At 49.7% G+C, this 14,670-nt stretch overlaps 1 protein-coding gene across 3 annotated transcripts in view; it reads left to right on the top strand.

Moving 5' to 3' along the window:
• FLYWCH1 (FLYWCH-type zinc finger 1) overlaps nt 1-7,248 on the top strand; it is a 28,696-nt gene extending 21,448 nt beyond the window's left edge. For all 3 annotated transcript variants that reach the window (XM_082670281.1, XM_082670282.1, XM_082670280.1), the window contains 2 exons: nt 473-545; nt 7,148-7,248. In XM_082670281.1, coding sequence (XP_082526407.1) covers nt 473-545; nt 7,148-7,187 — 113 coding nt within the window. In that variant the 3' untranslated portion in view covers nt 7,188-7,248. The remainder of the gene's footprint in view (nt 1-472; nt 546-7,147) is intronic.
• Nucleotides 7,249-14,670: the final 7,422 nt, after the last annotated feature.

Here is a 14,670-nt window from a genome sequence, read left to right as displayed (position 1 = left end):
TAGAAAGCATTATGTGTCTCATATTAATTCATGGAAATATTAAAGGGCACATCTTATAAAATACGGGAATGAATCCAAGTTGTATCAAACAAACAAAAGAAACTTGATTTCTGTTTAAAAAAAATTTTTTTTTCCATGAGAAAGCCACTGTTCAGCTTAACCAAGGAGGAGGCGCTGTGGTTTGCCTTTGTTGGGGTGAAGGGCGTGCCATCTTTGAGATTGTTGCCTCCCAGTCTTTTTGGTGACAAGGTGAAGACTGACTCAGGATCTCCAGCAGTTTATTTTACCGGGCATAGGTAGTTTTGGCATCAGAAAACCAGAATTCCCCTAATGACTCCCCCAATCAGAGTCATTCCACCTGGTTTTCATCCTCAAGGCCTTGAAGTCATCGTTCCAGGAGGTGTGCCTTTGCCTCTGGCAGCTTCAACAAGAAAAGAATTATTAATCCATGTTTTCAATGTTTTTTACTCAGAAAAGACAAAACTTCTGCCTGAAGTTCAACTGTGCTTCGAGACTTGTGCTCCTGAAAGCCAACAGAGCTATGGGTAACTGTATTACCATAATCACAAATTACACAAAACTTAGTGACTAAGAACAATAAATATTTACTGTCTGTCACAGTGTCTGTGGGTCGAGATTTCAGGAGTGGTTGGGTGGGGTGGTTCTGGGGTTGAAGGAAAGATGTCAGTGGGGGTACACCCATCTGAAAGCTTGAGTGGGGCTGGAGGAAGTGCTTCCAAATGGCCTGTTCACTCACATGGCTGTGGGCTGGAGGCCTCAATTCCTTACCATGTAGACATTTCCTTAGGGCTGTTTGAGTGCCCTCAAAAATGACAGCTATCTCCCCCCAAAACAAGTGATCCAAGAGATCCAAGGGAGAATGCAGAGCAAGAAGGAGGCCACCACCTAAAGCAGAATTCACGTCCTTCTCAAGCACATGTGGGACAGTCCCCAGGATGGATCATATCTAGGCCATAAAACCAGACCCCACAAATTTTTTTATTTATTTTAAATTATCTATTTATTTATTTGGCTGCACTGGGTCTTTAGTTGCAGCATGGGGGATCTTTGTTGCAGCATGCAGGATCTAGTTCCCTGACCGTGTACCAAACCCAGGCCTCCTGCATTGGGAGCGCAGAGTCTTAACCGCTGGACCACCAGGGAAGTCCCCAGACACCACAAATTTAAAAGGATTGAAATCATGCAAAGTATTTTGTCTGACCACAGTGGAAAGAAATTAGAAGTCAATGACGAAAAAATTTGGGAAACTCACAAATACATGAAAGTTAAACAGCCTACTTATAAGTATTACCAGTGACTCAAAGAAGTTACAAGGGAGATTAGAAAATACTTTGAGGGGCTTCCCTGGTGGTCCAGTGGTTAAGACTCTGCACTTCCATTGCAGGGGGCACAGGTTCAATCCTGGTCGGGGAACTAAGATCCCACATGCTGCATAGCGCAGCCAAAAAAAATTTTTTTTAATAAAAATTAAAAATAAAGATCTTGGGCTTCCCTGGTGGCACAGTGGTTATGAATCTGCCTGCCAAAGCAGGGGACACGGGTTTGAGCCCTAGTCCAGGAAGATCCCACAAGCCGCAGAGCAACTAAGTCTGTGCACCACAACTATTGAGCCTGCGCTCTAGAGCCTGCGAGCCACAACTACTGAAGACCGTGCACCTAGAGCCCGTGCTCTGCAACAAGAGAAGCCACTGCAATGAGAAGCCCGTGCACCGCAAGGAAGAGTAGCCCCCACTCGCCGCAACTAGAGAAAGCCTGCACACAGCAACGAAGACCCAACACAGTCAAAAATAAATAAATAAAATAAATTAATTTTTAAAAATAATAAAAAAATAAAGATCTCAAGTCAATAACTCAAACTTACATGTTAGAAAAAGAATGCTAGGAAAAGAAAAACAATGTAAACCTAAAGCAAGCAGAAGGAAGGAAATAATAGCTATTAGAATAGAAATTAATGGAGTAGAGAATAGAAAAGTAGGGACTTCCCTGGTGGTCCCGTGGTAAAGAATCCGCCTTCTAATGCAGGGGACACGGGTTCAATACCTGGTCGGGGAACTAAGATCCCACATGCCACGGGGCAACTAAGCCCGCATGCCACAACCACTGAACCCACGCGCCTCAACTAGTCAGCCCACATGCCGCAAACTACAGAGCCCATGCACTCTGGAGCCCATGCACCACAACTAGAGAGATGCCTGTGCGCTGCAATGGAGAGCCCATGCACAGCAACAAAAGGTCCCATGTGCTACAACAAAGATCCTGTGTGCCGCAACTAAGACCCAACGCAGGCAAGAATACAATAAATAAATAAATAAATAAATAATATATTTTTAATGTTAAAAAAAAAGAAAATAGAGAAAACTAACAAAGCCAAAAGTTGTTTCTTTGAAAGGATCAACAAAATTGACAAACCTTTAGCTAGACCAGAAAAACCAATTATAAGGAAATACTGTGAACAATGGCATGCCAACAAATTAGATAACTTAGATGAAATGAAAAAATTCCTAGAAACCTACCAAACCTGATTCATGAAGAAATAGAAAATCTGAGTAGACTTAAACCAAGTACAGAGATTGAATTAGTCATTTTAAAACTCCCCACAAGTTAAGACTCTGTGCTTCTGCTGCAGGGTACACAAGTTTGATCCCTGGTCAGGGAACTAAGATTCCCGCTTAGGCCTAGATGACTTAATTGATGAGTTCTACCATATATATATGTTATATATATATATATAATATATATATTTATAGATATAATATATTATTTACATACTTATATACTATATAGATATAGATAGATAGATAGATAGATAGATAGATAGATAGATAGATAGATAGATATTCTTTTTTTTTTTGGCCACGCGGCCTGTGGGATCTAGTTCCCTGACCAGGGATCGAACCCGGGCCCCCTGCATTGGAGGCATGGAGTCTTAACCACTGGACCAACAGGGAAGTTCCAAGTTCTACCATATATTTAAAGAAGACAGATACTCTTCCCAAAAATAGAAGAAGAGGGAACACTTCCCAACTCATCCTGTAAGGCCAGCAATACCCTGTTATCAAAACCAAGCAAAGACATCACAAGAAAAGAAAACTAGGGACTTCCCTGGTAGTCCAGTGGGTAAGACCCCATGCTCCTAGTGCAGGGGCCCTAGGTTCGATCCCTGGTTGGGGAACTAGATCCTGCATGCATGCCACAATGAAGAGCCCACGTGCCTCAACTGAGATGTGGCAGAGCCAAAATATATTAATTAATTAATTAAAAGAAATAAAACTATAGAGCAATGTCTCTTAGGAACATAGAAGTAAAAATTCTCAACAAAATGCCAGCAAACTGAATCCAGCAACATAAAAAAGGATCATACACCATGACCAAATGGGACTTATGCCAGGAATGCAAGATTGCTTTCCCAGCTGTAAATCAATATCATACAGCTTGTGTACAGAACAGATTTAACACAGCAGGCCTGCAACTTCTGTCCTTAGAACAACCTGCTTGCAAGGCTGACCCTTAGCTTCCAGGGTCAAGGTCAAGGATGTTTCCAGGACTTGACCCTGATACTATCCCTAAGTGATAACAATTGCTCACTTTTACCTTTTTGTACAAAAAAAGCAGCCACAACTACTGAAGCCCATGCTCCTAGAGCCCATGCTCTGCAGGAAGAAAAGCCACTGCAAGGACAAGCCTGTGCACCACAGTGAAGAGAAGCCCCCATTTGCCACAACTAGAGAAAGCCCGCGCGCAACAACGAGGACCCAACGCAGCCAAAAATAAAAAAATTTTAAAAAAAACAAACTTTAGTGCTTCAAATAATACCATCAAGAAAGTTGGAAAAGACAATCCACAGAATGAGAGAAAACATTTGCAAATCATATCTGTTAAAGGACTTGTATCCAGAATATATAAAGAATTCTTAGGGAATTCCCTGGGAGTCCAGCAGTTAGGACTCAGAGTTTTCACTGCCAGGGCCTGGTTCAATCCCGGGTCGGGGAACTAAGATCTTGCAAACCACAACAATAAAAAGACAAATAATCCAATTAACACGTGGACAAAGGATGTGAATAGACAGTTTTTATTTCAAAGATTTTATTTTTTTTATGAAGTTCAAGATATACTAATGGCCAATAAGCACAATTAAAGATGTTCAATGTCATTAGCCTTAGGAAATGCAAATCAAAACTACAATGAGGGGCTTCCCTGGTGGCGCAGTGGTTAAGAATCCGCCTGCCAATGCAGGGGACACGGATTCGAGCCCTGGTCTGGGAGGATCCCACATGCCTCGGAGCAGCTAAGCCCATGCACCACAACTACTGAAGCCCACGCACCTAAAGCCCATGCTCCGCAACAAGAGAAGCCACCGCAATGAGAAGCCCACGCACCGCAACGAAGAGTAGCCCCTGCTCACTGCAACTAGAGAAAGCCCATGTACAACAATGAAGACCCAATGCAGCCAAAAAAAAAAAAAAAAAACTACAGTGAGCTAGCACTTCACACCCACTAAGATGGCTAAATCAAAAAGACAGACAATAACAAGTGTGTACAAGGATGTGGAGAAATTGGAACCTTCATACACTCTTGGTGGGAATGTAAAATGGCACAGCTACTTTGGAAAACAGTCTGGCAGTTCCTCAAAATGTTAAACAGGGATTTCCATGGCGGTCCAGTGGTTGGGACTCCGCACTTCCAGTGCAGGAGGTGAGGGTTCAATCCCTGGTCGGAAAAACTGCATGCTGCGTGATGCAGCCAAAAAAAAAAAGAAAAGTTAAACATAGAGTATTTGTTCACCCAGTAATTCCACTTCTAGTTGTACACCCAAGAGAATTGAAAACATGTGTCCATAAAAAACTGTACATCAATGTTCATATCAACATTAAACATAATAGCCAAAAAGTGAAAACCCAAAATATCCATTAATGGTTGAATGAATAAATAAAACATGGTTCATTCATACAATGAAATATTACTTGGCCATAAAAAGGAATGAAGAACTGACACACACTACAACACGGATGGACCTCAAAAACGTGATGATAAGTGAAAGAAGCCAAACACAAAAGACCACAACTTGTATGATTCCATTTCTATGAAATGTCCAGAATAGGCAAATCTATGGAGTTAAAAAGTAGATTAGGGACTCCCCTGGTGGTCCAGTGGTTAAGAATCCGCCTTCTAATGCAGGGGACGCAGGATTGATCCCTTGTCAGGGAACTAAGATCCCGCATGTGGAGGCACAACTAAGCCCGCGCTCTGCAACTGCAGAGCCCATGCACTCTGGAGTCTGCGTGCCACAACTAGAGAGAAGCCCATGCACTGCAACGAAGAGCCCACACTCCGCAACGAAAGAGCCCACACTCCGCAACGAAAGATCCCACGTGACTCAACTAAGACCTGACGCAGCAAAACATAAATAAATAAATAAATAAATATTTTTTGAAAAAAAGAAACTAAATTAGTGGTTGCCTAGGGTGAGGAATGTTGGGGGGTGTAGCTAAAGGTTATGAAGTTATTTATTTATTTATTTATTTATTTTGGCCACACCGCATGGCCTGTAGGATCTTAATTCCTCCACCAGGGATTGAACCTGTGCCCTTGGCAGTGAAAGCTCGGAGGAAACCATAAACAAGACCAAAAGACAGCCCTCAGAATGGGAGAAAATATTTGCAAATCAAGCAACTGACAAAGGATTAATCTCCAAACTTTATAAGCAGCTCATGCAGCTCAATAACAAAAAAACAAACAACCCAATCCAAAAATGGGCAGAAGACTTAATAGACATTTTTTAAAAGAAGATATACAGACTGCCAACAAACACATGAAAGAATGCTCAACATCATTAATCATTAGAGAAATGCAAATCAAAACTACAATGAGATATCATCTCACACCAGTCAGAATGGCCATCATCAAAAAATCTAGAAACAATAAATGCTGGAGAGAGTGTGGAGAAAAGGGAACACTCTTGCACTGCTGGTGAGAATGTGAATTGGTACAGCCACTATGGAGAACAGTATGGAGGTTCCTTAAAAAACTACAAATAGAACTACCATATGACCCAGCAATCCCACTACTGGGCATATACCCTGAGAAAACCATAATTCAAAAAGAGTCATGTACCAAAATGTTCATTGCAGCTCTATTTACAATAGCCCAGAGATGGAAACAACCTAAGTGTCCATCATCGGATGAATGGATAAAGAAGATGTGGCACATATATACAATGGAATATTACTCAGCCATAAAAAGAAACGAAATTGAGCTATTTTTAATGAGGTGGATAGACCTAGAATCTGTCATACAGAGTGAAGTAAGTCAGAAAGAGAAAGACAAATACCGTATGCTAACACATATATATGGAATTTAAGAAAAAAAAAATGTCATGAAGAACCTAGGGGTAAGACAGGAATAAAGACACAGACCTACTAGAGAATGGACTTGAGGATATGGGGAGGGGGAAGGGTAAGCTGTGACAAAGCGAGAGAGAGGCATGGACATATATACACTACCAAACGTAAGGTAGATAACTAGTGGGAAGCAGCCGCATAGCACAGGGAGATCAGCTCGGTGCTTTGTGACCGCCTGGAGGGGTGGGATAGGGAGGGTGGGAGGGAGGGAGACGCAAGAGGGAAGAGATATGGGAACATATGTATATGTATAACTGATTCACTTTGTTATAAAGCAGAAACTAACACACCATTGTAAAGCAATTATACCCCAATAAAGATGTTAAAAAAAAAAAGAAAAAAATCAAAAAAAAAAGAAATTAAATTAGTGGTTGCCTAGGGTGAGGAATGTTTGGGGGTGTAGCTAAAGGGTGTGAAGTTATTTATTTATTTATTCATTTTGGCCATACCTCATGGCCTGTAGGATCTTAGTTCCTCCACCAGGGGTTGAACCTGCACCCTTGGCAGTGAAAGCTCAGAGTCCTAACCACTGGACCACCAGGGAATTCCCAATCTCACGTTTTAAAGGAACTGCTGTGATGCATGTATATGAGTGTGTATAAAAATGATCTGGTTGATGGTGATCTCTAGGGGAAAGGGATTACAGGAATCCTTAACTTTCTTGATTATCTCTTTCCACCACGTTTGGATTTCATGGATATCATGAATGTGTGTTTCTTTGTCATCAGGAAGGTGGAAGATACACATCTGGACAGCGAGTCCCAATGAGGCCAGCCTCCTCCCGGACTCAGCAGAGGAACCTCACGTGTCACCTGCGTCAAGGATGCTCCAGGTCCACACAGAACCCCGGCATTTCCCACCACGTTAGATTTTGCTCGACAAAACCTCTTTCACTCTTCCAAAGCATCCACGGCCTTCACATTTCCTCAAGAGGCCTCCCAGGAGGAACACTTCGATGGTGTCTCCCTGCCGACAAAGAAGAGCCCCAGGAGCTGGTGGCCCGCAGCTGTGTGTGACGTGGAGTGACGTGGGGAGGGCCACGGCCACCAAAAGCTCTGAGGAAGGAAGCGTCGTTCACAAAGACACCTGCCCCTGCCCTGGTGCAAATACCCATCTGTTTTCAGAGCCCACGGCTTTGCCAAGGGCTTTCCTGTTGGGTGTGGTCCTGCTTCAGCTCCACAACGTGGAAAATCATCGTGGAGGCCACTTCAAGACGAAGGTGGGGCACGTTTGGGGAAGTTCCTGCTTCCTCAGGCTGAGCTGCCCCTGCGGTTCCAGCCGCCCCAGGTGTTTTCCGGGCAGGTGCCAGGTGGGCCTTCATGCTCCTTGGCTATCTGCTGCCGGGGTGTGGCTGTCCCATTAACAGAGCAGGCCGAAACCAGAGGCCTTGCTACACCCTCTGTTAGAGTTCCCTTTGCTGTTTTCCAACTTAAATTAAACCCAGTGTCCACAGTCCCCAGGGCAGGTGTTGTTCAGGCCCTGGAAGCCAGCCTGACGGCTGCAGGAAGCCAGCACTGGGCAAACTCCACCGGGGTCGCCCACGTTCGCCTGATGCAGGAGGAGAGGCAGACCCCGATGACAGCAGGTGCAACCCCTTCTCCTGTCTGATGGCACGGCAGGGAGACAGCCTGCAGGGAGCAGTGAGCCCATGTTCCCCACGAACTCCAGAGGCTGCTGCTTGCTAACAGGGCCGCATCCTCCCCAGCGGGCTCCTTGAATTGCAGGGGGAGCACACGGTGCAGGCTTCCTCCCACCAAGCTGGCCATGCAGCCTGCCGTCCAGCCATGGGACAGTGACAGCTCAGACACCCCCCACTGTCCTTCTGTCTATACATTTCCTGCAATAAACCTGATTTTATATCTTACTGTGTAGAGCTGCTGTGCGTCCACATGCCCTTTGCAGCAACAGATGGCCACCAGAAAGGCATACACTCCACATGTCTCAGTGCCACGTGGTAGGAAGTGATGGAGTTTGGCTGGGCAGAGGGAAGCCTCCACACCTGGGGCAGAGTCTGGTCACCTGGCCCAGGTGCCCGCTGGACTAGGACCCACCTAGTCCTAGTGGTGGGAGTCCTCGGAAAGGTTGCTGAGGGGTCTGCTCCCAGCGCACAGGGGGACAGTGCAGCTTCTGCTGGCCATTCCCCAGCCCCCGTGGAGCTGAAAGAGAGGCCTTGATCCTCTGCTGATTCATCCCAAGTCCTCCCTGACTTGTTTTCATAAGCTGTGGCAAGCTTGAAGTGGAACTGACACCCCCAAGCCAGGGCAACCTTGACCCCCAAGACCCTGGCTACCTTCCCAGGCAGGTAACTGTCCCATCTCTTGACCCAACTACCGGCTCCATGGGGCCCTCACCCACCAGCCTGGCCAGCAGTCATGGAGATGGTCCAGCAACGTGACAGCCCACCTCCCAGGTAGGAGGCAGGAACCTGCCAAGAGACCCATCATGCTGCTGGCCGCCTGCAGTGGACACGCAACACAGGGGCTATGTTTCGGGCAGTGCTCTTGGCCATGGAGCACGCTGCCCCGAGAGAGTGAACTGCCCATGGCCAAGGCCAAAGACAGCCCTGTGGGAACAGATGCACCCCAATCCCAGACCCACAGATGTGCACATCCACGGAGGTGACCACACTTATAGAACGGCACCTGAACTTAAAAGGACAGTCAAGTCTGTGCCAGCACCAGCTGGGTCTCTGCTCAGTCCCACACAAAGAGGAACCTCACACAGGCCTGAAGTGCCCGGAGAGAAGCACCGAGTCCCAGCAGCCAATGTCACCCAAACGCCTGCAGGGTCACTGGTTTCCCACCCTCCACAGTAGGGCTTCCACGGGGCGCAGGGTAGGCGACTCCAAATCTCGAGTCCCATGACTGTCACCTTGGCTGGGCTCCAGGCCCAGAGTCAGAGGAAGGACTCAGGCTTGTCCCTCTGCCCCCATGCTCACATTGACCAGGGCCCAGCCACTCATTCTCATCTCTGCACCTGCTTTGACCTTAGAGGGCAGGTGGATGGTCCATGTTGCTCGGACCGAGGACTCCCCAATGGACATGAATTTGGATACTGCTGCCGCCTTGGGTAGCCCCATGGCCACTCACCACCCACCACCAAGCCCCAGAGGCTCCCCATCATACAGCCACTTCCTCCACGGTTCCAGAGCCAGCAAGATGTCCCCTGCCCTATCCCTGTCACAGAGCAAAGTGCACAGAGGCAAGTCCCTCTTGGAAGCTGGCCCCTGGTGGACAGCGACAGCTGGGCGTGGTCCTGCCCTCCTCCTTCCCTATTTCCACTCTGCTGCTAGTTCCCCCAATAAACCCTGTTTCATTATGTCTGCACCACGTGGAGCCACTAATATATCTCTGTGTCTCTTTGGGTGATGGCACAACAACATCTCAATTATGAAATCTGAAATAAAAAGTTCATAAGGAGCAGCGAGACTGCCAAAAAGTTACTCAAATTTTAAAACTGGGCCAGCGGCTGGCTCTAGGGTCCCCAGCCCTCAGTCTTGTCCCTGGGGTTGTGAGGTGAGCGTCACTGAAATGCTTCTCCTGGCCCAGCTCCCCCTGCCCACACAGCCCAGCCTCCTGTCCCCATGTCCTCTGTCGAGATGGCTCCTGCTGGGTAGCACCAAGGACTTCCTTGTCACTAAATTCAGCGGGTGCATCTCAGAGTTCACCGCCTGCACTGACTGCCCCTCCTTAAGCCCTGCAGACCTGAAGGTGGCTCCCAGGTTCTCTGCATCTCCTTTGAGGGCTCCTTGGTTCCCACCCAACCGATAAGCAAGGTGGTTGGTGTTCTGGGGACTGGACCTCAGTCCTTTTCTGAACAGCCATTTTCAGGGTTCACGGTTTGTCAATCTGCAGCCCCAGCTCTGCCCTCCCTTCTGCAACCAAACCTGTGTGTCCAGCTGCCCCCAGGACCTTCACCCTGGATATCCCACGGTCACCAGCAGCAAAGGTGGAGAAGGGGAGTGTCCTCATCATCCCCCTCCTCTGACAGCTCCACCACATAAGTAGAAACCCAGAGCCGTCCTTAACACCGCCCTGCCTGTCCCTAGGTCCCGTCAGCTATCAGTGCCACAAGTGCCACCCTGCCTAGTTCTTTCTTTCTTTAGTAACAGCTTTATTGAGATACAGTCCACACACCATAGAGTTCACCGACTCAAGTGTACGATTCAGTGACTGTTAGTACATTCAGAGTAGGGCCTCTGTCACCTCTATCTAATTCCAGAACATTTCATCACCCCGAAAAGAAACCTCAGACCCATTAGAAGTCACTACCTCTGCGGTTTCTTTCCCTATGTGTTAAGGCTGATGGGGTTCCTTCCTCTGGTGCTGGGAGAATTTGGGGAATCCAGGTGTCTTAGTCCACTCAGCTTGCCATAATATACCCTAGGCCCCAGAGGGGGGATCTTAAACAACAGACATTTATTTCTCACAGTTCTGGAGGCTGGAATTGTGAGGTCAGGGTGCGGGCATGGTTGAGTTTTGGTGAGAGCTCTCTTCCTGGTTTACAGTTGGCCACCTTCTTACTGTGTCCTCACATGGGGAGAGGAAGGGGGGTAGGCCTAGCTAACTTTCTGGCCTCTTCGTATAAGGCACTAACACATCATGAGGGTTCCACCCTGACTGGAACACCTCCCAAAGGTCCCACCTCTTCATGTTATCACATTGGGATTAGGGTTTCAACATGTAAATTTGGGGGGGACACAAACATTCAGTCCATAGCACTAGTAAGGCACACATATGGTAAAGAAGACTGTTAGTCAATCCTTGTATTAATAAACATCCCTGGGCTTCCCTGGTGGCGCAGTGGTTGAGAGTCCACCTGCCGATGCAGGGGACACGGGTTCGTGCCCCGGTCTGGGAAGATCCCACATGCCGCGGAGTGGCTAGGCCCGTGAGCCATGGCCGCTGAGCCTGCGCGTCCGGAGCCTGCTCCGCAATGGGAGAGGCCACAACAGTGAGAGGCCCGCGAACCGCAAAAAAAAAAAAAAGAAAAAGAAAAATAAACATCCCCATCCCTAGGCCCCTGAGTCACCTAGAGCCCCAACCCTTCACCTTAGTGACCACTGCAGCATCCAGTGTCCCCTCTGCAATCTGTCCCCATGATAGCCAAGGGCTTTTCTAAAATGCAACCCCAGCATACAACACCTGCCCCAGGTGTTCTCTCCCAGGTGTCCATATCAGGTATGATTACCTGGTTCAAGGACCAGAAGCCAGAGGTACCCAAGGGAGTCTCTGGAGACAAAGGGCAGGGCGGCTGCCAGCCTCAGGCTGCATCCTCATCACAGCTCTGCAGAGCCCAGCCTCTCCTGGCTGTCCACCCTACTGTTCCCCTGAGGGCTCCGAGGGCACTAGAACAGCCCCTCAGCCTTCTCCCATTAAAAAAAGGCTCTGGCTGCTGGAAGGGCTGTTCAGGGTAAACATGGGGAGTTGGACCTCAGTTGAGAGAGCTATTAGTCCAAGTAGGAGATGGTGGTGGCTCGGACTAGAGAACTAGCAGCAAGGATGGAAAAGTGACAAGAAATAAGTAACATGTTATGAGTTGAATTGTGTCCCCCCAGAATTCACATGTTGAAATCCTAACCCCTAGTACCTCAGAATGTGACCTTATTTGGAAATAGGTCGTTGCAGATGTGATTAGTTTAGACGGGATCCTACTGCAGTAGGTTGGGCCCCTAATCCAACATGACTGGTGTCCGTATAAAAAGGGGAAATTCAGACACAGACATTCACACAGGGAGAATGCCATGCGGAGGTAAAGGCAGAGACTGGGGTGATTAGTGGCTTCTAGGAGCCAGGGAATGCCAGTGACGGTCAACAAGGCACCAGAAGCTAAATGAGAGGCATGGAACATTCTCCCTCCCAGCTCTCAGAGGAACCAGCCTTGGAGACAAGAACTGTATGAGGGTGGGGGGAATGTATTAGTCCAGGTAAGTTGTGCCAGCTGCTGTAACAAGCAAGCCCCTGATCTCAGTGGCTTAACACATAGATATTTATTTCTCCACTCATGCAGAATCCCACGCTGATACTTCTAGTTGGTGGACTCCTTCTACAAGGTCGCTAGGGAATCTGGCTCCTTCCACCCTCCCCTAGGCCCTAGGTATCCCCTCCATCTAGTTGGTGAATGAAGGAGATAGAAACTGAGGCTATTGTAGACCAGACCTGGCTGGGGTCTACATCAGTGCTTTTCAAACTTTAACACCTGGGGATCTTGTTAATGCAGGCTCTGATGAAGGAGGCATGGAGTGGGGTATGAGAATCTGCATTTCTAACAAGCTCCCTGGTGATGTCAATGCTGTTGATCTGGGCCCTTGCTTTGAGAATTGAGGAGTGAGAGGCATCACTCCTGCCCATGCCTCATAGCCAGAGCTCACTCCTGTGGCTATACCTAATGCAAGGGAAGCAGGGAAATGAAGTTCAGCTGTTTGTGCAGGAGCTGGAGGAGCCAGGGTCAGTAAACAGGCAGGGGGCAGGTAGGGGCCAGGCAGTAGGGACCCAGCCCTCCCACGACAGTGGTACCATTGCTGCGGGGAGACCAGGGGGAGGTCCTGCCTGAGACCATGGGTCCCTCGGCAGGCAGCCTTTCTGAACTCCCTGGAAGTGGTGGGGGCGAGAGCCCAGGCCTTCCTTAGTTCAAGGTTCTGTGAGCCACCTGGGACTGGAGCTTGCAGTGGGGATACTGCCTCTCATCTTGGTGCCTGAGTCCTGGAACTGAGCACCCCCTTCTTTTCATCCAATACCCCTTTTGCAGGAGATCAGCCTGGCAGTGGGGGCCCAAAGTACAGTGGACCAGATGGACAGCCCTTTTTAATCAACCCTCCTGCCAGAAAAGGGGTCAGTTCTTCCTCCACTCCACCACTGACCTTCCTTCTGCACGAGGGGTCCTGGTCGTCTTTGTCCTCCACCCCGCCCTTTTCTCAGGTGACTCCTGGGAGCAAGGCTCCCCATGCACCCCCATCACCCAGGCCTGCTGCACCAGGATGCTGTCCCTGGGCCAGAGCCTAGGACAATGCCACGGAGCCACAGCAGCCCCCAAGCTCACAAGCAGAAGGGAGAAGGGGGCCAGGTTCATGGGTTTTACTACTCCCTCCTTAGATGGGTTCCCTGCGCTGGGCTAGCCTGCGCTGGTGAGACTCCCAGTCCATTGCTCAGCAGGGCCAGGAAACTGGGAGGTGATCCCGGGCCAGCGTGGCAGCTGAGAGGGTCCCCCCAGGAGGCAACCTGGGCACTGGCCTCCAGCCTCAGCCAGCCAACTGCGTTGGGATAACGCCCCCCCACACACACACACACCTCCCCCCAGCCTGTGTATGAGGCACAGGCTCATTCGAAGCGAGGTCTTCGCGGGTCCAGTCACCACCACCAGCACTGTGGCTTTCCTAGAATCTTCTCTGCGCCCCCGATCTGGGGCGGGGGAGGAGTACGGCGGGTACTGACAGAGCGGAGACAGGTCCTTGCAGGCTGGACAGCCTGGTGGGGGACTGGTGAGGGGTGGGCAGGCCGGACTGGGAGGCAAGATATCGGGGCCGGGCGGGCCGCTCTGGGCCCCAGGCCACCACCCTTCTCCTTCCCGGTCCCCGCCCCCGCCCTCCCACGCACCTGCGCTGGCCTCTCCCCAAGCCCTGGGGGCAGCCGGCGGGCGCTGCTGGGAGATCAGAGGACTCGGAGGAGTCGGGCCCAGGGGGAGGGGGCGGGGAATTTCCCCCCACGCCTGCCTGGGCCTGCTCCCCCTCCCCCTTCCCCGCCAGGTGGGGGGGGCACCGCTAGGGGAATTCCACCGCGCTGCGAGGGCTCCGGCGAGCCTGGGCTGGGGGTCCTAGGGAGAGGAGGAGGAGAGGAGGGAACAGGCTGGGACCAGGGGCGCAGCTGCCTTCCTCCCCAGACACCAGCTGCCCCTGCCTGTCCCAGACTGAGCGGCCACCATTCCAGCCCGTGGGGCGGGTGCGGGGGCAGGGAGTGGCGTTTCCTCAGGCCAGAGGCGTCGGGACCTGGGAAGGGAGAGGCGTGAAGATCCGAAAGAGGGTGTGCGTGTGAGCGTCTCACAATGAATGGGTGACTGAGTGGGAGAGCATGCCTGCACTTCATTCAAGGGTGTCTGTGAGCTGGGGACTCCGGGTGCCCCGGGGACGTGTGGCCTCAGGAGAGGGTCCTGTGTCTCCCCCATTAGGGTCGTTCTGTCTACCAGCCTGGCCGGGCCTCCTCCACACGCTCCCGCAGGAACCTTCACCGACCCTGAGAGGAGGAAGGGAGGGGAGGCG

The sequence above is a fragment of the Grampus griseus genome (genome assembly GCF_964374135.1).
Source record: "Grampus griseus genome assembly, chromosome: 14".
NCBI lineage: Eukaryota > Metazoa > Chordata > Mammalia > Artiodactyla > Delphinidae > Grampus > Grampus griseus.
This window is presented reverse-complemented; position numbering and strand designations above follow the sequence as displayed.